Here is a 20,679-nt window from a genome sequence, read left to right as displayed (position 1 = left end):
GGGTTCAAGTAAATCAAGAGTAAAGGCTAATACAACTTTTTATTTACAAAACAGATAAAAACAGCACAGGGAGACACTGACAAGGACATTTACAAGTTAAGCAAAGATTAAGATGGCAGTGCGGTGAAAACTGAGATTAGTGTGAATTTCATATGAAACACATCCTTTGTGTAGTCACACTGTACATGGCAAAGTAAGTTTCTTCATATGATTAACTTTCTCCGAGTCCAGTTTAGTTCATTGGTCCATTCATGCACTCGGTCCCCTATCTCTGGTTCTCCTTGTTCAGGGAGAGCGTTAAGGCACGTCTGTCAACCTGACCCAGTCTTTGCCTGTCAGGAGTGGAGATCTTCAGCTTCATCTGAAAGGGGGAAAAAATATATATAGTCACTGCTGTACCAAAATATCATCATAGCGAAAGCATTGTGCTAAAAAGCCCTTTGGAGAGCCAAGTGCGAAGATTCTCATATTCCACCCGAGCAGTCCACTAAAATATGTCCATGAATACATTTGAGGTGAGAAATTTTTAGTTCATATTTGATCTGCAAAGCCTAGTTTGACAGTATGAGTTTCATGAAGCAGAAACAGCCGTGCTGTAGGAATTCATTTGCGTAAAGAATGATTTATGCAAATGAGATCGACGCACCGGCTCCACCCACACCAGGAAGCATTTTTCAAAACTATGGAACAGGCGGAGCCAGGCTGAAGCAGTGAGTGCAGTTCCTCTTAAAACTATTCACAATTCAACACCGATGTTTGCTTAACACGCTGCGTGCGATGCATACCTGTGAGCTGTGCTCCAGGGGGGAGTTTGCCTTGAGGATCTGCAGAGGGGAGCGGCCCTCGCTGGCCAGTGCTTTAGCGCACCTCTCTGTGGAAGAAAACGGGGGGGGGAAGTGAGGGGCAGAGCACAGCTGGCCGACTGAATAGCAGCAGAATACAGACAATCTGAGAGGAAGTGGAAAATCTTTTTGAACACTGTAAACAGGTAGGCTGATTACACATGGCTCTACAGTGATCCCAGTTTAGGAACATTTGTTCCTGCTAACAGGAAAAAAATACTTTGTAATCTAACTAACTAAACTACTAACTGGGATGCATTAGTGTGCACCTTCATTTTTGAACTTGGGGGGAAAAAAAAAAAACTGTAAAGCCCTGTTACATGTACAAACATATAATGTATATTTAAAAAAATAATAATAGTAATAAAAAATAAAAAACTTGCAGTTACCTCTCTGCTTCTGTTTAGCCACTGGTCCTCGGTTTTCGTTCCCAGCTTTCCTTCCTCCTACGCGGACAGAGAGGGGGGAGGAGCTCCCTTTGGCTTTCCCCTGTACCCCTCTCGCTCTCACGCCTGTTACCCCAAACCCCACGCCCAGCCACTGGGGCTTGAACACCACTTGGCTGGGACTCTTAGTGCTAAACGTGGGGAGTTTCACTCCCATGTGGTCCCACCCAGCCTGGGCTCGGGGGTTCTCGTTACGACTGGGAGCGGGGTCGGCTGCGGCAGGTTTGGGGGACTCTTCTGCACCCGATTCAAGTTTGGCTGGAGAGTCAGCGGAGTCACTCTGGGGTTCAGCGACATCACCACAGGTAGGGGAGGTGGTGAGGGACACCTCGGCGCTCGATGGCGGAACAGAGTCAGGGGTGGGGGACGGACAGGCCTCCGGGTCTAATGGAGCAGGGGTGGAGGATAAACAGGCCTCCGGGTCTAATGGAGCAGGGGTGGGGGATAAACAGGCCTCCGGGTCTAATGGAGCAGGGGTGGGGGAAGGACAGACCTCCGGGTCTAATGGAGCAGGGGTGGAGGATAAACAGGCCTCCGGGTCTAATGGAGCAGGGGTGGGGGATAAACAGGCCTCCGGGTCTAATGGAGCAGGGGTGGGGGACGGACAGACCTCCTGGTCTAAATATCCGCAGGGCTCGATGTCAGGGAGAGGAGAGTGCGGACGGGAGGCGTCGTCAGAGACGTCGGAGGAAGCCTCCCCATCGTGGCAGGCCAGAAGGCTCAGACTCAGCTCCTTGTTGAGAGGCAGATCGTCGTCCGTGGTCGCCTCCTCCGACTCCAGACTCCCGTCGACTTCCCCGCCCTCCGGCCCCTCATCCTCTGCCTGGCTGGCGGCGCTGTGTGCGGACGCGGCCTCGCCGTCACGGGCCTGGTGCGCCGGGCAGGCCGGGGCCGGCGGGATGCACACGCCGGGGGCCAGAGCGTCAGAATCTGAGGAGGGGTGGGGAGGGAGGAAAGGCTTGACCGAGTCCATCCCTCCCTCTTCCTCAAGGCTGAGGCTGTGCACTTCGGATAACTTCATGGGAGGCAAAGGTGCGACCCTGTCCCCTCCTTCATTAAGGAAGAGCATCCCCAGGCGACGGGCGAAGGAGTGGACGGTGGCTAGAGGGGGGGGGGGGTTAGTACAAGTTCACAAACATCAACAACTAAATCCTAACTTACCGCGTCCAGACAAACAGACAAATTGCCTGTCTGCACTATAAAATACAGCACAAAGAAAGCATTGCACACCTGTAAGAAAACTACGGTTTTGCCGCAATGCTTACCTCTCATCACATCTTTCATTGGAGTGCGGCTGATGTCAGGAGAGGGTGACCGGGGATCACCGGTGAGGGCAGGGCCTTCGCACTCCACTTCCACAGAACCCCGGGCAGCGGTATCTCCAACCTGAAGTAACGGTAAACGCAGTGTTGACCACTCTAGCCAACTAACAAGAACGCCACGTAAGGTTAGAATAGCCATGGGCTTCCTTTCCAATACTATGCCGATTAAATATTGCGTTCACCTGTATTGGGGTCCGGTCAATCCCTGTAGACGGGGATCGAGGGTCAACAAGTCGGGAGAGGCGATCGTTTCTGATCTGGCGACCGAGATTACGGTCCGGTTTCGGAGTTTCCACGGCAATCTTGCTCTCACTGGCGCCCATGTCTTTGCCTCTGAAATAATACATTACTGTCACGAATATAAAACGTAGCACTGGACAAAGATCGTGAACAACATGTATATAACGAACTACCTAACTAGCTAGCTAATAGAAGAGTTGGCATGTTTGTTCGCAACGCACATACAAGTCATACAGACCAACGTTATCGACACATGTTACATTTTGTTTAGTAGCTAGCCTATCGTGGGGTATTTGACTAGGCAACAATTCTAGGCAACATCTATTAAAAACTCACCCGTTAGTCTCGCTAACGTTAGCTGTGTTAGCCAACTCTAACGTTAAAGTCTGCTTGTCAACTAACGTGCAGATTTAAAACTATGGGAATTTAGCTTACATTCTGGTTACCGGAATTACACTCACCTTGAACCCAAACGATAATTTAGTAAATTCAAGTTTGCAACGTTCTCTTTCCAGCGTAGTTGATTGAATGCCTACTTAACTGCTAGCCTAGTTCTTACCGATTAGACTGGACTTATTATTTCTCTCAAGCGGAGCAGAAACATTTAAATCGAAGCATGTTTCATGTTTTTCAGTTACTTTCAAACTAGCCAATCAGTGAGCACCTAACGCCACCCCTGCGATTTATTCATTGGTTGCCCGTCCGCGTCACAAAATCATTCAATGTATGGGCGTGTCCGGAGTTTTAAAAGCCGACAAGAACAATGACAAACAGCTTTTTTCAAAATATACGAACTACATTGCCATTGGCTGTAATAAATAGTGTTGCAAAGTACAAGTTGTAACTTAATTTAGTTGTGACAGCTGGGACACATCAACATTCGCACATACTGTAAACTTATATGCAGTATCAGATACATTCATACATTATCCACGCTTGAATTTCTCTCAGAATTAAGTATTCATTGGGGTCAGTAATAAAATGGCAACATAGAGAAAGTAAACATGGCTACACCTGATATTCTTTCAAATACCAGATACATTTGCATTGGAAAGGTGGCAAAGTTAAAAAAAACAATTTCAACAGCTGTTGGTACAATTAATTATAAAGCAACCTTTCATTTTGAATCGAAGCTTTATTGCTTTTGATTATAGCAATCATCCATACAGTTGGCATTACGACTGAAAACAGTAATAGTACAATAATTATGGTACAATACACATTATAGCCGGAAGCATTTACAATTCAGCAAATTATTTTACAACTTCAGCAATTTCTGTAAATAACGGAGCACAAGGGAACGAAGGCCCTCTCCCTCTCTGCATGTCACTATATTTTCCCCACTATATCAACCCATCCTCCCACCTCAGCCAGCTGCCGGCAACATTAGTGACAGTGTCCTGGTGCGTTGGCCGGCCCCATCAGTAACCAAGACACATCTCAGCCGGTCTGTGAAAGCACCAGTCGATCTCTCCTTCGTTTAGTGATTAAGTCAGCTGTTACAGCAATTCAATCAGTCTCGCTCCCTCACATTCTCTCTCTCTCTCTCTCTCTCTCTCTCTCTCAGTCGCTCGCTCTCCCCCGCCCTCTCTCTCTCCCTCTCCCTCTCTCCCAAGCACCTGTCCCTTCCTCCACTCATCCTCATGCACTCGCACTCGATGGCCCCCCCTCCCCCGGCCCCCGGCCGGCCTCAGTCCGGCCCCCCCTCGCCCTCCCCTCGGGCGAAGTGCGTCAGCAGCGTGTCCAGGTCGCGGCGGTCGGCGGCCGCGTACAGCGGGCTCTCTCCCATCATGCTCAGCGCCATGCGCAGCGTGGACCAGATGTTGTCCGACATCATGGCGGCCGCGGCTCCGGCGCCCCGCCCGGCTCCGCCCTCGCCCTCCCCGGCCGCCTGCCTCTGCAGGGAGAGGGCCTCCAGGAAGTGCTCCACTGCCTCCCTGTGACGGGCGGGGAGAGGGAACCACAGGGGTTTAGGACATTCAGTGCGGATATACTAGCTATTCTGATGGTGTTAGATATTAGGTATAGTTGATATTGGTAGTTATATATAAATACTGATATTGTTAGGCATTAGGTGTTAGGTATGCTGATATGGTTAGATATTAGGTAGGCTGATATTGTTAGATATTATAGTTGGTGCCTTGCATGGCAGCCAATCGCTGTTGGTGTGCGAGTGTGAGTGTGTGTATGAATGGGTGAATGAGAAGCATCAATTGTACAGCTCTTTGGATAAAGGCGCTATATAAATGCCAACCATATTAGGTATGCTGACATTGTTAGATATTAGGTATTAGGTATTGATATTAGGTCTGCCGTTATTGTTAGAAATGCTGATAATGTTAGATATTTGGTATGCTGATAGTTAGATTTTCAGTACGCTGATATTGTTAGATATGCTGATGTTGTTAGATATTAGGCATGCTGCTTTGGTTCGATATTGGCTGTGTGATTACTCCTGAGCTGGACCGACACCGACAAAAAGCTTGGCTAGTAACTCCATTTTTATTTGGTAAACACGGAGAGATGAAGTATCTTGAGCCTTCCCTCGTTTGATGTGCAGACTGCGGTCTCTCACCTGTGAGCCCCCAGGTTAACACAGCTGTGTGCAGACTGCGGTCTCTCACCTGTGAGCCCCCAGGTTAACGCAGCTGTGTGTAGACTCACCTGTGAGCCCCCAGGTTAACACAGCTGTGTGCAGACTGCGGTCTCTCACCTGTGAGCCCCCAGGTTAACACAGCTGTGTGCAGACTGCGGTCTCTCACCTGTGAGCCCCCAGGTTAACGCAGCTGATGCCCAGGTTGTACCGGCTGCGCACGAAGCCCGGCTGCAGTTCCAGGGCCCTCCTGTAGGCGGCGACAGCCTCCTCCGAGCGGCTTCCGTTTGCCAGGGTGGCGCCCAGTTTGTTCCACAGCAGATAATCCTGGAATGAGACGGGAGCGGGGGAGTCACACTGGGGTCGGCCTGATTCCCCGTTTCTCAGGGAGGGGGCGAGAGGGGGACGGGGAGGGGGCGAGAGGGGGACGGGTTAGGCCCACCTGTGGGGTGACGGAGAGGGCCGCGGTGAAGCAGTCCACCGCCTTGTCGTACTCTCCGCTCAGGTTGAACAGCACCCCCAGCCCACACTGCAGCTGGGGGTCCACCCGGGCGGGGTCGGCCGCCGCCGCGCTCAGGAACAGAGTCTGTACCTCAGTGAACAGGGACCTGAGGGACGGGGGACAGGGCACGGGGTACGGGGAGAGGGGGTTAGTGCTGTCTCTCATGCAATTACCACTCATACATTTCTTTCCTTTTATAAATTTAACACAAAAGGAAAACGGTAGCAGGTAAGTAGAATATGGCAAGACAAGGTTTGTTTCCTATATTTAAGAGGGTTTAATTTATAAGAAGCTAAACTTTATTAAAGTGATCAATTAAAATGCAGTCAACACCAGCGTCTTATGGGATATGGCATCTTCAAAACCGCAAACTCTGCCCATTTATGCTTGCATTATTGCAATACAATGTCCTTCCTCCCAAAGATAAATGAACAAAGGGGAACCAGGGTGCACTATACTGAAGTCACAGTACAGTTTAAAATCCTAATAAGGATGTTCACAGTTTAGTCAAAGGAAGTAAAGAAGCACTTCTGGTGTAGAATAACTTAGTAGGTAGGTAATTAGGTGTATTACTCACTCTGGGAGTAGTGATCCAAACCTGTCCCTCTCTTTCTCCCTCTCCCTCCCGCCATCCTTCTCTCGCTCTCCTTCCGACTGCTGCAGCAAGTGCTCGTACTTGGGGTTGTGCTTCAGCCAATCACGCAGCGTCTCACAGGCCTGCCTGTGCAGCGATTCGTTGGTGAAGCTGACGGACAGCGCCATCAAGGCCGTCAGGTTGTCATTCTTCAGCTCTATACATCTGAGACAGGGAGGGCGGCGAGGGAGAGGAGAGGGGTGAGATTCACTGAGTAACGGCTGCGCAGGGAGGGAGCGGGAGAGGAGCACCCAAATGGGTGATAGAGAGAGAGTGTGCGGATGTGAGGGATAAATACGTGAAATACGATTTTGTCACTTCCCAGTAAAAGTGGCATTCCAATCGCAAAAATGGAAATCAAAATATGGACTTGGTACGTCCTTGCGATGTTCAAGTTTTACGGTTTAAAGAGCATTAAATGGGATCTGAGAGTCGGCGTCTCACACGGTTTTGCACATTTAATACATGAAAACTGAAACGGCAATATCACGCGCTTCAGAGCAGATACTGCGGATGCTGTTCCCATACTTGCCTGCGGAGGGCGCTGATGGCAGCAAATTCCTGCTCATTTTCCGCTTGACAAGTTCCGAGATACTGCCACGCCTGAGAGGGAGAGGGGGAGAGAGGGAGAAAGAGGGGAGAGAGGGGGAGAGAGAGGGGGAGAGAGAGAGGGAGAGAGAGGGAGAGAGAGGGAGAGAGAGGGGGAGAGAGGGAGAGAGAGGGAGAGAGAGGGAGAGAGAGGGAGAGAGAGGGGGAGAGAGGGGGAGAGAGGGAGAGAGAGAGAGAGATACATGCAGAGAGAGAGAGCGCAAAAAAGAGGTAGAATGAGTGAAACATCTTCAAAACATGACAGACAGTACTGAAGATAAAATAACCGCATTCTCACCAGCTGGTTTTCTGGTTCTCTCTGCACGGCGCTCTCGAAGAGCCGCACCGCCCCTGGTATGTCCCCCGCCTCCATCCTCCGTACCCCCTCACTCAGGGGGTCCTGGTGCGAAAGGTACGGGTTGTCCTCCTCAAACTGGTAGCCCTGACAACGACCCCAGAGAGCAAAACCTTTTTGTGTGCGCACAGATAGCCCCCGCAATTTGACCACTTTAAGTAATCTTTGCCGCACCTGTTGGAACAGAGGAGAGGGGCAGGGGAGGGAGACGGGCAGTGCACGGGAAGTAGGGGCAGCGGACACCTGTGACCCTCCTCTAAAATCAGGCCAAGGCAGGGACGGGCACCTTGTCGTAGGAGGAGCTCAGCAGCTGGTCGAAGTCGGACAGCCAGGGGTGACTCTCCGCGTCCCGCTTGGCCATTTCCTCCCACTCCTGCTGCAGTGTCTCCCAGAAGTCCACGTCGCTCTGGGGCGCAAGAAGAGATTTTTGAGATTTCAATTCACAAAGATAATAGAAACATGACTAGAAAAACAAAAACCGTCTATCGCCGTGTCACAACTACATTTATTAAATATATTTTGATGTCAAAGTACAACCGATGAAAGGTTGCAACGAATTGCCTGGAGATCTTTTCCGTTTGGTAGCTTTTATAAGAGGTTTCTGTACTTCCAGAGTCTTTCAGTCGTTTCCTTTCCTGTGTTGTAATTTGCACTGCTCCATAAAATAAACCCACTTCCCTGTGCCATGGTCACACACTTCGAAAAGTTGTGAAAAAGCAACACACAGGAAACACTCCAACTGTATTGTGGCTGGTTGGCATACAGCATAAGCAAAATACAGATCCACATCTCTCCACAAGCAAACCCATGTCACTGCATTTTATTTAGCAGACGCTTTTATCCAAAGCGATGTACAGGAACTGCATACCAAAGGTCATTACATTACATTAATGGCATTTGGCAGACGCTCTTATACAGAGCAACATACAACAAAGTGCAAATGCATACACAATAGTTCTAATTGTTCATTAGAAGAACGATAGAACAGGCTGGATAAGGTACAATTCGCAAACAATCAGTCTACAGTCTGGTACACATGGTGAAGGGCTCATTAATAAGGTACGCAACTGCAGTGTCAAGATAAATTAAATTAAAAAACAAAATAAAATACTAAAGTACTAAGTGCTAAAGTAGAAATAATAAAGTTCTTTTGATCCCACAGATGCTTCCTCCCCCTTTGGTAGGTCTCCAGATGAAAGCGCAGGCTGTAAATGAACCAGTCCTGAACCGGTCAAGCAGGACCGGGCCTAAACTCTGCCAATACCAGTTTGATTCAAATGAATGGCAAAAATGCGAGGGGAGGGCCTGTTAAAAATAGCCCTCAACAAACCGACCATTATGTCACCTTTGGTGAGGCAGAAACGGTGCGTCTGAGAAGAAAGCGGAGCGGCAGGGGGGCTGTGCTGTTGAAGCAGCAGGCACAGTCTGCTGTCACACTGCAGGGAGGCTGTGCTGTTGAAGCAGTGGGCACACAGTCTGCTGTCACACTGCAGGGAGCTGTGCTGTTGAAGCAGGGAGCACACAGTCTGCTGTCACACTGCAGGGGGCTGTGCTGTTGAAGCAGTGGGCACACAGTCTGCTGTCACTGCAGGGAGGCTGTGCTGTTGAAGCAGCGGGCACAGTCTGCTGTCACACTGCAGGGGGCTGTGCTGTTGAAGCAGTGGGCACACAGTCTGCTGTCACTGCAGGGAGGCTGTGCTGTTGAAGCAGCGGGCACAGTCTGCTGTCACACTGCAGGGGGCTGTGCTGTTGAAGCAGCGGGCACAGTGTGCTGTCACACTGCAGGGGGCTGTGCTGTTGAAGCAGCGGGCACAGTCTGCTGTCACACTGCAGGGGGCACACAGTCTGCTGTCACACTGCAGGGGGCACACAGTCTGCTGTCACACTGCAGGGGGCTGTGCTGTTGAAGCAGTGGGCACACAGCGCTGCTGTCACACTGCAGGGGGCTGTGCTGTTGAAGCAGGGGGCACACAGCGCTGCTGTCACTGCAGGGGGGCTGTGCTGTTGAAGCAGCGGGCACACAGTCTGCTGTCACACTGCAGGGGGCTGTGCTGTTGAAGCAGGGGGCACACAGTCTGCTGTGGAAGGCACACAGCGCTGCAGGTCACACTGCGGGGGGGGGAGAGAGTCTTCTCCTTCAGCGAGAGCGACAGGCTGATTGTGTGACTGCAGCCTGCCGGTGCCGTGCACACGTGCGGTCCTCCTGCGCGCCGCTAACGGTGAGTAGCGGCTCTCCAAACGGGCCTGCGCTCCGGCAAACCGACAGAGCACATTCCAGCCATGAACCATGACTGCCACAGGGCATACCAACCGTCAGATCATTTTAGAATTCATTACTCTTTTCTTTTTTTGGTGGCAAAAGTCCAGCTTTAATTCACCTGCCAGACTGTTGACTGCTGTTCGCTGGTGCTCATTGCTCTTCATGCAAGATAAGATGCGAAATGCATCTGCTGTCAAGGGCCTTTCACATCAAGGCATTGAAATGTGAGCCACATTACTAAGGTGTTGGGGGGCGGCCTGTAGCGTAGTGGTTAAGGTACTGGGACCCGCGAGGTCGGTGGTTCGATCCCCGGTGTAGCCACAATGAGATCCGCACAGCCGTTGGGGCCCTTAACCCTGCATTGCTCCAGGGGAGGATCAGTCTAATCAACTGTATGTCGCTCTGGATAGGAGCATCTGCCAAATGCCATTAATGTAATGTAATGTAATGTAGGTCTGTGGGAGGAAACGGGGCGATTATTTAAATGCAGTCTGTTTTCCTGCCCTCCAGGTATTCAATATCACACCTTTCAGAGAGGTACGGTTAACTCACCGTGTTCGCAACAGAACACGGGGAAGTGGCCGCTTCTCTCCTGAGGAATGTGGTTTATGATTATGGTTGCTTATTGACTATTCCAGACACTAAAACACTTTATTTGAATTTGACCAATAATTATAGAGAAAATGACAAATAACTGCACAACGTCCCTGTGTTCGGAAGACCGTTTTAGAAGGAATTATACTTTACACACAAACACAAAAAAAGCTTTTTTTGGTTGTTTTTTTTCATGAAACTGTTGCACTGTTCGGAACATGGTGAGCTAACTAGGTGTTCGCAAACACAATGAGTTTCGTTACAGTTAACAACATGCAAAACGTGCTACACGCAATCCTGGTATACCAACAGGCAGGATGCTCACTCAAGACCCATCCCTCATTTCACTGAAAAGTGGGAACACCGGAACAGAATGGCGCCTTGTATACCCTCGTTTTCACTCTCCTCTCTCAACACAATCCAGCTTTCACACAGCCGAGGCAAAATAACCTGTGCGATTGCAGACCTGTGCAATTACAAATCTCACCACATTGGTTTACAGCACACTGAATAAATCTCTGTGTTCAGTCTCCTCTGGTCACCTGGCTGCCTCAACTTTTCACCACTTAAAATTCAGTGTTCTTCAGCTATAAAAAAAAAAGAGCTAACCCTTCTTCTCCCTTTATTTTGCATGTCATAAAGCCCCACAAGTTGACTGTGGTGCTTATCTGACTGTAATTTGGCCTTTGTCTCGGTCATCCGGGGGTTCGATTGTCATGTCTAGCACAAACTTCCGAGTCGCTTTGGATAGAATGTCTGGCTAAAGTGGCTAAATTGAAAAAATTCCCCTTCACTAAACGGCTTCAATCATGAAATGAAAAATGGCCGATCCTTCTTCATCTCGCTCTCACCTCCACGGCCGCTTTGGCCTGCTGGAAATCTGGTCCTGAGGTCGTGAACTCGTCTACCCATGACTCCACAGACTCCGCGGGCACCTGGGGACCAAACGGGGAGAGCGGTGACAGGGGCCTCTTTTTTTTTTTTTACGCACTGCAGCAGAGACGCACAGACACAACGCACACACCCTTTGACAGTAAACTCACAGAGAAACAGAGGGAGAGAAGAATGAAAGGAGGGGGGGGGGTGAATGGAGGGGAGGGGGCTGACCACAGAGAACCTTAAACTCTCTCCTTCTTTCCCTCCCTTCATTTCTACCTATGAGTGGCTACGCAGTCTTTACTGAAAGGGCACCATGTCATTGCCATTCTGTTAATTAACTGCAGTAACATTGCAGCTAGTGCAGACACGCTATGCATGATCGTGTATCGTGTAGCAAACAAAGGCAAAATAAAGAAGACAAGACAGAAACGTACAAGCACAAAAAGCCTGACCAAAAGCTCTCAAATTAACTATGCTTTTAGGAGCTGCACAGCACAATGCCAAAAAAAACCAAAACGTTTTTTTCAAATAATAATAAAACACTACTGACAAGCTGCTGAATTACAGTGACCAGCAGGGGGCAGCCTACCTGCCTGAGGACAGTAGCCCACTGCTGCGCATGATTAGCTTTAATTTTGTCAATCTTCTCTTTGCCCTCTTGAGTTTCCACTTGCACAGGCCCCCCCTGAGTCTGCTGCAGGAACTTTAGTAGCAGTGGTGAGGGAAAGGAAGGGGGGAGGGGGGCCATTTTGGGAGTGTGTGGCAGGATTGTAATATGGATTGGGCCAGGTTTGCACAGGTAGCGGACGGGTGGGTTTAGCAAGGATGGGGCGGTTGAAAAATGGGATAAAAGGGGGAAATTGAATGCAGGACAAATGAGAAGGCCCGGTTCTGTTGGTTAGATACAGTCAACCAGCAATCACATTTAAAGTCAATTGAGATGTTATATTATGTGCTCGCTCACTGAAAGGCTCCATAGCTCTGTGGAAACCAAGCTGTGACACCGGGAAGTTCCTGTCACAGTTTTCCTAGCTTTATCCATCAACAGCCTATAACAGCGTATAAATTAGACCGTTTCCTCTCTACGGAATCACCCTGCGGCTTGCCATTAGCTTACCGAGGCATTTTATCACAACGGGCCAGACTGCATTACTTCACAGAAATACAAGCATCCAACTTGTATTCAGCCAGAACAATTAAATTATCATGTTAGTTTCAAGACTACTGAGATCTTTGACCCAAATAATGGTTTCAGCTTTTCTGTTTGTTAGCTTGCCACTGGCTGGCTAGCTGATTTTCAGCTAAACTAGCTTAGCATGTAACCTGTTGCACAAAGCAGCATGCTAAGCTTTACGAAAACGATGTTGCTCTTGTCAAGTGAATGAGAGAAACCGGAGCCAAAATGGCCAGCACAGATTGCTTCAGTTTCTCGGTGCACTATGCAAATTTGTGCGCCCTTGCAGTTGGGGGTCCTACCTGGTTGATGTTCGAGGCCCAGTGCTGAGCCTCCTTGGCCTGAGCTCTATCTGTGTTCAGTTTGCCTGCTCTGTCCTCCACTGTCACACTGCCCTCGCCAATCTGCCTAATGAACCGCAGGAACTACACGACAGACAACAACAACACAACAATGGCAATTACATGACTATAGCTAGTGGCTAACTACATCTCATTTTCACACCAAATAAACTTAAATAAATATACACGGCTACAGCCATCACAAGAAAACTTCACTAGGGGAGATACGGGAGAGGTAGGGGAGAGAGAGACATGTAAAAAAAAACAAAAAAAAAACATGTATGTACAAAGAGAAAATAAACACATACGCACAAAAAATGAAAGTACGTAAACAGACACGCACAGGCTTGGTGAAAAGAAAAATGAACTCACTTCAGTATTTTGTAATTTGGGGTCATCGACCTTAGCAAGAAGTTCATTGGCTGTTTGTTTTAGCTCCTCCCCTGGCTGATACTCTTGTGTCCTGAGAGATTCGGAGAGTGACAGAGAGCTTTTAAAAACTTTAAAATTATGCTTCACACAAGGCCTGCTTTGAATCATTTTACTAATCGTGGAATTCTAGCTGCCAACTGTGGTATTGCTACCGGACAGTTATCTGATTATTCTACAAGGGTTCAACTTTTTATCCATGTGATCACTTGAGCACTTGGAACAGTACTTCCCTCTCGGGTTTTCAGCACACATGTCCCTGGTTACGATTTGCACTTAATCGTACATCGCTCTGGAGAACATTATACAATACAGCCATTATGCTAAATGACTATAATGTAATGTAAACAATAGCACCAAATTATTTTCCGCTCACGTAAAACTGCCTCTCACCTTTACCCACACCTCTCTCCAAATCATTTTGAGTTCCATTAACGGTATTCACATTATTTCAGAAGCAAAAGGGTAGGCAGTGAATGCATACAGTATCAGGAAGGATTCTGAGTGTCAAGTGCCATATTCAAGGACATATAACAATGTCCCTCGTCACCCCACCTTTCAGCTTCCTCAAGGCCTCCCGGCTGTGGCGTTAGTACCATTATCCCTCCATCTCTCTCTCCCTCCCTCTGTCTGCATTGTGCTAGCGCTTTCTCTCACCATTCTCTGTCCTGCTCTTTCTCCCCCAAGTCCCCCAGCCACAGCTTCTCCTCCGACTGCTCCAGATACTCCTCCGCCCAGCGGCCAGGGTCTGAGAAATAGAGCAGCAGAAACCTCAGTCAGAGAAACCCTGCACACGCCACAACACACACACACACACGCCACGACACACACACGCTTTTACATATGTCTAAAGACAGTTCTGGGTCATCTAATCTCTAAATTTACAGGGCACTTTAATAATAATGTATGAATTTGTCATTAATTCACCACTGCCTTGAGCTGTGATATACAAACCATTTATTTTGTAAGCCAACAGAACCAGAACAAGCAATCTATACCTTGACTTAATGAATTATCCCTCACCTGTTCACAATGACAAAACAAGTCAGCAAGAACAGTGTGATTGTAACTGTTAATAGTAAGCATTCAAACTATAGCAAACATTTCAGCTCATAGCTGAAGTGAGGTTCACTACCAGGTAATGTTATCGTTCCAGCAGTAGAAAAGTGTTTGTCTATGACAAATAAGAGCAAATAGGGGATTTGAACCCTGTAGTGGAGACCAGAGTGAGCGTATGCACCCAGATGGAGCGCACAAAACATATGCCCGAAATAAATGAAACCAGAACAAATGCCTGTAAATAAACAAATGGAACAAAGACAACATGCCTGTTGCATCAGTGATGAACTCTCTGGTCCAATCGGAGTCGGACGCATCACCGAGTCCCAGCTGTCCGGGAGAAGCGGTGGATTCCGGGGCGTTCAAAAACTCTGCCGCCCAATCGCCCGATAGCGCCAGAGCCGCCACACCTGGAGCTAATCACATAACAGACAAAACAGTACATCACACTGCAGTGGCAGAAGGAGAGTAACTCAGGGCTGCTCAACCCTGCTCCTGGAGATCTACCGTCCTGTAGGTTTTCATTCCAACACTAACAAAATGAAATTATTATCAAACCGCTAGAGATCTCGTTTAGCTGTTCATTAATAGAACAGGCATGTCAAACTAGGGTTAAAATGGAATGGAAAACAACAGGAAGGCATACCTCCAGGAACAGGGTTGAGCAGCCCTGGTGTTAAGGAACAAAAGTACAAATGAGCAGGGTACACAAATGAGCTGCACCATGGTATACATCACAAAACGGTGATGTTTACCATGGTGGTATAGCTGTGGTGCAGTGGGGCAGCCTACAGTCTAGAGTCTAAGGTGCTTGACTGCGACCTGGAAGGTTGGTGGTTCAAGCCCCAGTGTAGCCACAATAAGATCGGTGCAGCTGTTGGGCCCTAGAGCAAGGCCCAGGGGGGATTGGCCCCTGCTTAGTCAAATCAACTGTAAGTGGCGTTGGATAAAAGCGTCAGCTAAATAACTGTAAAGTAATGTAACGTACCTCTCTGTGGGGCTTGCCTGTAGCTCTGCTGGTCTATCTGCTGCATCTCCTCCAGCAGCTGGCCCATGTCGAAGCTGTGAGGAGGCCGGGGAGGGGCCTGCAGAAACTCGCTCACCAACTGCGCAGTAAAACAGTACAGTTACCTCACAACTGCGCAGTAAAACAGTACAGTTACCTCACAACTGCGCAGTAAAACAGTACAGTTACCTCACAACTGCGCAGTAAAACAGTACAGTTACCTCACAACTGCGCAGTAAAACAGTAGTTACCTCACAACTGCGCAGTAAAATGGTACAGTTACCTCACAACTGCGCAGTAAAACGGTACAGTTACCTCACAACTGCGCAGTAAAACAGTACAGTTACCTCACAACTGCGCATTAATACAGTAGTTACCTCACAACTGCGCAGTAAAACAGTAGTTACCTCACAACTGCGCAGTAAAACAGTACAGTTACCTCACAACTGCGCAGTAAAACAGTAGTTACCTCAGAACTGCGTATTAAAACAGTACAGTTACCCAGAACTGCACATTAAAACAGTACAGGGGGGCTCACAGTTAGCTCAGCATGTCAGAACTGCGCATTTAAATGGTACAGGGGGGCTCACGTTTACCCTGGGGCTTGCGTCAGTACAATTAGCTTGAAGAACCACATGAATGTCAGTTCAGTTTGCACCGTGGCCATTTTGGAAGCCATGCCGCAGAGTCATGTGACAGAATCACATGCTAACATTGCACTGCATCTAGTTATCAATCTGAGTCATGTTCGAGGAACATTAGTGAAAGAATACAATGCTAATATTGATACTGACCTCCTCCTCAGTTGCAATCTCAATGGGAGTGGGGGGTATCTGAAAAGGAAGAAGGCAAAGAAGAGCGATTACGATGAGTTTCCCCAGTGGAGATCAATAAAGTTTGTTCATGTCAAGACACAACGGTTCCTATGATGCTAGGTCAATGTAATATTATTGGAATACTTTAATAGCATGGTAACTGTGGTGACATTTAAAAAATTCACAGAGCAAACAAGAATAAGAATAAATGCATATCGACAACTTGCATTGAGATTGGAAATAACTAAAAAATAAGTAATAAAATGATTAATCTAAAATGACAGGTTAACTGGATTGTAAATGTGGAATACTTACAGCAGGTGATGCCCTATGCCTCCAAGCCCCGCCCTCTTGGGTCATTTGACCGGTAAGCTTCATGAGGGGATTGGCTGCCCCACATTCTGCCTCCACAAGCTCCCGCATCGCCATGGCAACACAGGGCAGGACCAACTCCCAGGGCAGAACTCAGATTGGCAAGCCAATCACAACGTGGATCCTTCAAGACAAAACATGAGAGAAACGGTATTTACTGAACATTTTCAGACAGTTTTATTGAATTAATTTCCTGGTGACTTGTAGCAACCATCTTGGAAATGGTCTTGACTAAAGGATTTCAGATGGTTTTATTGAATTAATTTCCTGGCGACTTTGTTGCAACCATCTAGGAGTATACAACATTCAGAGGCAAATGGGAGACACATGGATAGTGACGGGGGATTGAGTACAACAGACAAACACCTGGAAAGGATAAAAGAACAGAAACAACCCAAAAAACACAGACTGCAAACCAGACACAAAAGCAGCGCTTCTAATGACATACAGTAATCCTGGAAGCAAGCACACAGCTAGGTTAAAAAGACAATCCAAAGATATTAATAATGCGCCACATTATCATATTCAGACTATATTATACCACCTCAATGTGCAAGATCTACACACAGGACTGTAAGGGCACAGCAAAAGTAAAAAATATATATACACACTGCCTTCAAAAACCCAGTGCCTCATACCAAAAAAAGTCAGCAATTCTGCCTACAAAACATGCCAGATTTGTAGGACATGAAATGAATCCTGTGTACATGCACACATCTTGGGTTTCTAAATTATTATGCAAGATATAAAAATGCCATCACATTAAAGAAACACAATCAGCACAAATCTGTCTGACTTGTGGAAACAGGCTTTACATTGGGAAGTGGGACTTTTGAGCTTTTGTAAATATTTTGAAAGAACTCAAGCTTTTGCCAAATCAGATTTCATACATTTAAAAGCATTTCCAAAAGCTAACTCCTCGATCCCATTGGTGCATCTCAATCAGAAGCACTACATGTTTTACTGACTCCCAGTCTGCAATTGCACCCAGTACTGAACAACGGTGCTGAAACCTGTGCTGAACTACACTAGAAACACAATGGAAAGACTCCTAGAATTGTATAATGGCATGCAATGTTAGTTCCCTTACAAATGTAATTTACTGAAATACAATTACTGAGACCTTTAAGCCAACAGCAAACACATAATCAAGCCCAGTGGTTCCCCTGTGTACAGTTTTAGTTCCAACCACAGTTGTAATCCCAGAATTTTAACAAGCTGCTTAATTAGGTGCTTTTCATGTCTAGACGGATTATTTACCTTTTTAAAACTTTTTTAATGTCATAAATAGCTAAGCATGACATGAAGAATTGTAGTCTGATATTCCAGTTGTGCTTATTATGCTATATTGCAAACAATTATATAACAAGAGGCACCAACATTATTTAATTGCTTAAATTAAAGACTGAGGTGAATCAATATGTCCCTAATTGGTGAAAATATAGGCATGGTCGCAAAAACTAACAATTTGCCAGATAATGAAAAATTCAAAGACAAAGCAAATGATACAAGACAAACCTGTATAGTAATAAATTCAAGGATAAAATTATTATTGAACTGAAACACATGCATTCAACAACCTACTTATGAGCCTATTGACTCATCCAATTTGATCAATTGAAACATTTTGTTACATTTCTTATGTAATTGTTTGTAATATGGCACAAGAAGTACAATGTGGACATAGGATTTATATTCTTCAAGCCAAGCATAGCTAGCTATTTCTGCCATAATATGGCTTAAGAGGGGAAATAATTCCTCTAAACATGAAAAGCACCCAATTAAGAAAATTGACAGCTTGTTAAAATGTTGGTATTTCAACCCTGGTTGTAACAAAAACCAGCATACCCAGGGGGGGTCCCAAGGACTGAGGTTGGGAAAGACTGGTCTAGCCTACAAAACAATGCAATGATATGCCTTCATGTTACAGAAATATTAAAGTAACTGCCTATTTGCATCAAATCGCTGTTAAAATAATGTTGTTTTGGTTTTTAATAACAAGCCACAAACCTTTCAGTCAAAGAAAAAAATAAACTCCACACTGTATAACGCATGACAGGAGGAAGGTAGTTAAATAACTTGAAAAAACCATTATTTAAATTCTAATGAAGCTTTTTTGGGTAAAAAAGAAAAAGAAAAAGAAATAAAAGAATAAGACTTCCAATTATAACAAACATTGACAAATGCGTCACCGTTTGACCTTATCAACAGTGACAGAATCCTGATTAATGAAACAACAGATTACCCTTAGACGTTAGATAGGCTACGTGTATTGCATTCTGCGATTAGACAACACACTGCAGTTGCAGTTGAGGTTGGCTAGCCTAATGTTAGTAAATTTAATAATGAGTAGCTAGCTCGCTATATTCGACGGATCATTCATGCACGTGAATACTACCATGTCGTGATTTGAGAAATGACCCCCCTTTAACTGAGTCATCTCAAAATCCAGATTATGACCAGTAATTTCAGACGTGTTCTGACAATAGTGACAGTTAGCATTGCTATTCAGAAATAGTTCAAAAAAGAAACGTGTCAAGCTAACATGCAAGTTTACCAAGCACTCTGCCACTGTCAAACATTTTTGCGTTTAACGTTAGTGTTAAGGTAGCTTGCAAGCTAGCCGACAATTGCTTTAATATATTGGTAGCTAGCTAAATCAAGTAGCTATGATGTTACACTGAAAACAAGAAAAGATAAGTCGCTTGCTAGCCAGCTGCATGCAACAAACTGTTGGCCATGTTATTATAGCTAATAAGCAACGAGAGACTGATCAAAGCAGCTAGTTAGTTAGCTGGCTTGTTCAACCAGGACATGTGGAGAAATGTTAAAAGCAAACATTACAACATGTAAGTTAGCTCACGTTAGCTAACTACAGTTAAATTACATTCCATAGATGGAGCTAGCTAACGTTACCTAGCTAGCCAAGCACAACTTACCACTCACACTGACGAGAATCCTTGCCTCTTTCCTCTCTGTCTCAACAACTAGCCAGCTACCTATATCTAGATATAATCTCCAACGATGCGCATTTATCTGTCTCCGTCTGCCTGTCTTTATTTTCCTAATACCCTCAATAGCTAGCTACTGCATGTAGACTAAACTACAAGGAGGCAGTCACTTAGCTAGCTAACTAGCTAATCCTCTTCATACTATTCAGAGACGATACTTGCGCGAGGGTAACTATCACATGAAAATATGGAAACGATTGAAGTTACGGAATTTGCGTAAAGAATCGACCGCTTCGGCTACGTCTGACGCGGTTGGTCTATGTTGGTCTTTGTTCGCAGATATCATACTGTTTTGCAGATGTATTTTTGTTCACCCGTTTATTTAGATATGATGAATTCACTGTGTTCACTGTCAGCACATCATAATATAATAACGCCCTGGGAATGTGTGCAACGATGCTTGTGAACGCACAGTTGCAGTGCTGTATAGTTATAGCTACGTTAGCCTGTAGTCTAAATATTAACTCAAAGTGATTGGCGTAACAGCTCCATGCTGGAGTATGTGTGGGTTTGCGACATGTCCTTGGATGTCAGTGGCAAATAAGGGGTTTAAACTTTGGCAGCGCGACAAGACTTGCGTACCATTCTGGCTCAGTATATAAGCACAAAGGTCAAAGCCCTGGACTTCTGTAAGCACCCGTTTCCTACAGTATAAACATTTATTTTGTTTAACACGTTTAACTTACTGCCAGCTAGCTACAGCACTGCAGTGTTCTGGAACTTCTAGTATACGTCTACTGAGTTAATTCATAGTATCGGCCTATAACCAGTTACACTCATTACCCAAACATAACTCGTGAACATTCTCAACAATAAAAACTTTTGCATGGTATAGTGGTGGATAATGTAATCATATGCACTATTTTTGTTCAAATTGCTTCCAAGCACTATGGGCGAAGTAAAAATGCATGCATAGCCAAATTGTAGAATTAAGGAGACAGTCTTCAGAGGCAGAAATAAAGACGCTGTGAGGTATGCAGCTCAACGGTGACACATTTGATTCCACCTCACATGGAGGTCTCTAACAAGGCTGACATTACACACAATGCTGTTTTCTTTTTCCTTTCCTTTCCTTTTTTTCCTTTTTTTTTTTTTTTTTTACTTTTCCGGCAATTAAACAATGACTCAATCTTACTCCTCAGGGACTCACACCACAGCTGACAAATGTTTGCATACTGCAATATGACACAAACTATTGTGGTAAAATTACGAACGCA

At 46.2% G+C, this 20,679-nt stretch overlaps 2 protein-coding genes across 5 annotated transcripts; both read right to left on the bottom strand.

The window, feature by feature from the left end:
• Positions 1–20: 20 nt before the first annotated feature.
• Positions 21–4,415, bottom strand: cdca3 (cell division cycle associated 3). Of its 2 annotated transcripts, none has more exons than XM_061236239.1 (6): positions 3,312–4,415; positions 2,793–2,943; positions 2,554–2,674; positions 1,232–2,389; positions 786–871; positions 21–361 (listed from the first exon to the last, which is right to left on the bottom strand). In XM_061236239.1, the coding sequence occupies exons 2-6, from the start codon at positions 2,931–2,933 to the stop codon at positions 266–268; spliced, it is 1,602 nt and encodes a 533-aa protein (XP_061092223.1). In that variant the 5' UTR covers positions 2,934–2,943; positions 3,312–4,415; the 3' UTR covers positions 21–265. The 2 variants fall into 2 exon arrangements, with proteins under 2 accessions (XP_061092223.1, XP_061092231.1); XM_061236247.1 differs by lacking the exon at positions 3,312–4,415 and adding an exon at positions 3,187–3,292.
• A 125-nt stretch (positions 4,416–4,540) lies between these two features.
• Positions 4,541–19,729, bottom strand: pex5 (peroxisomal biogenesis factor 5). Of its 3 annotated transcripts, XM_061236146.1 has the most exons (17): positions 19,391–19,729; positions 16,395–16,575; positions 16,059–16,097; positions 15,247–15,364; positions 14,528–14,674; positions 13,857–13,947; positions 13,143–13,233; positions 12,732–12,854; positions 11,845–11,958; positions 11,228–11,311; positions 7,809–7,928; positions 7,466–7,609; positions 7,112–7,182; positions 6,523–6,744; positions 5,886–6,051; positions 5,613–5,770; positions 4,541–4,787 (listed from the first exon to the last, which is right to left on the bottom strand). In XM_061236146.1, the coding sequence occupies exons 2-17, from the start codon at positions 16,506–16,508 to the stop codon at positions 4,541–4,543; spliced, it is 2,049 nt and encodes a 682-aa protein (XP_061092130.1). In that variant the 5' UTR covers positions 16,509–16,575; positions 19,391–19,729. The 3 variants fall into 3 exon arrangements, with proteins under 3 accessions (XP_061092130.1, XP_061092115.1, XP_061092121.1); XM_061236131.1 differs by lacking the exon at positions 11,845–11,958 and having other exon boundaries at positions 19,391–19,725; XM_061236137.1 differs by lacking the exons at positions 11,845–11,958; positions 12,732–12,854 and having other exon boundaries at positions 19,391–19,723.
• Between the last annotated feature and the right edge of the window lie 950 nt (positions 19,730–20,679).

Source organism: Conger conger, chromosome 1 (genome assembly GCF_963514075.1).
Source record: "Conger conger chromosome 1, fConCon1.1, whole genome shotgun sequence".
Taxonomy (NCBI): Eukaryota; Metazoa; Chordata; class Actinopteri; order Anguilliformes; family Congridae; genus Conger; species Conger conger.
The sequence above is the reverse complement of the archived record's forward strand: the minus strand, read 5'-3'. Positions and strand labels throughout refer to the sequence as shown.

Coding starts and splice junctions, on each gene's coding strand:
- cdca3 (XM_061236239.1), bottom strand. CDS start 2,933: ATGGGCGCCAGTGAGAGCAAGATTGCCGTGGAAACTCCGAAACCGGAC. Junction 2,675..2,792: donor TTGACCGGACCCCAATACAG/GTGAACGCAATA, acceptor CCGTTACTTCAG/GTTGGAGATACCGCTGCCCG. Junction 872..1,231: donor GGCTAAACAGAAGCAGAGAG/GTAACTGCAAGT, acceptor TTTCTTCCACAG/AGAGGTGCGCTAAAGCACTG.
- pex5 (XM_061236146.1), bottom strand. CDS start 16,508: ATGGCGATGCGGGAGCTTGTGGAGGCAGAATGTGGGGCAGCCAATCCC. Junction 12,855..13,142: donor CCAAATTACAAAATACTGAA/GTGAGTTCATTT, acceptor TCTGTCGTGTAG/TTCCTGCGGTTCATTAGGCA. Junction 11,312..11,844: donor GGGCTACTGTCCTCAGGCAG/GTAGGCTGCCCC, acceptor TTTGGTCCCCAG/GTGCCCGCGGAGTCTGTGGA.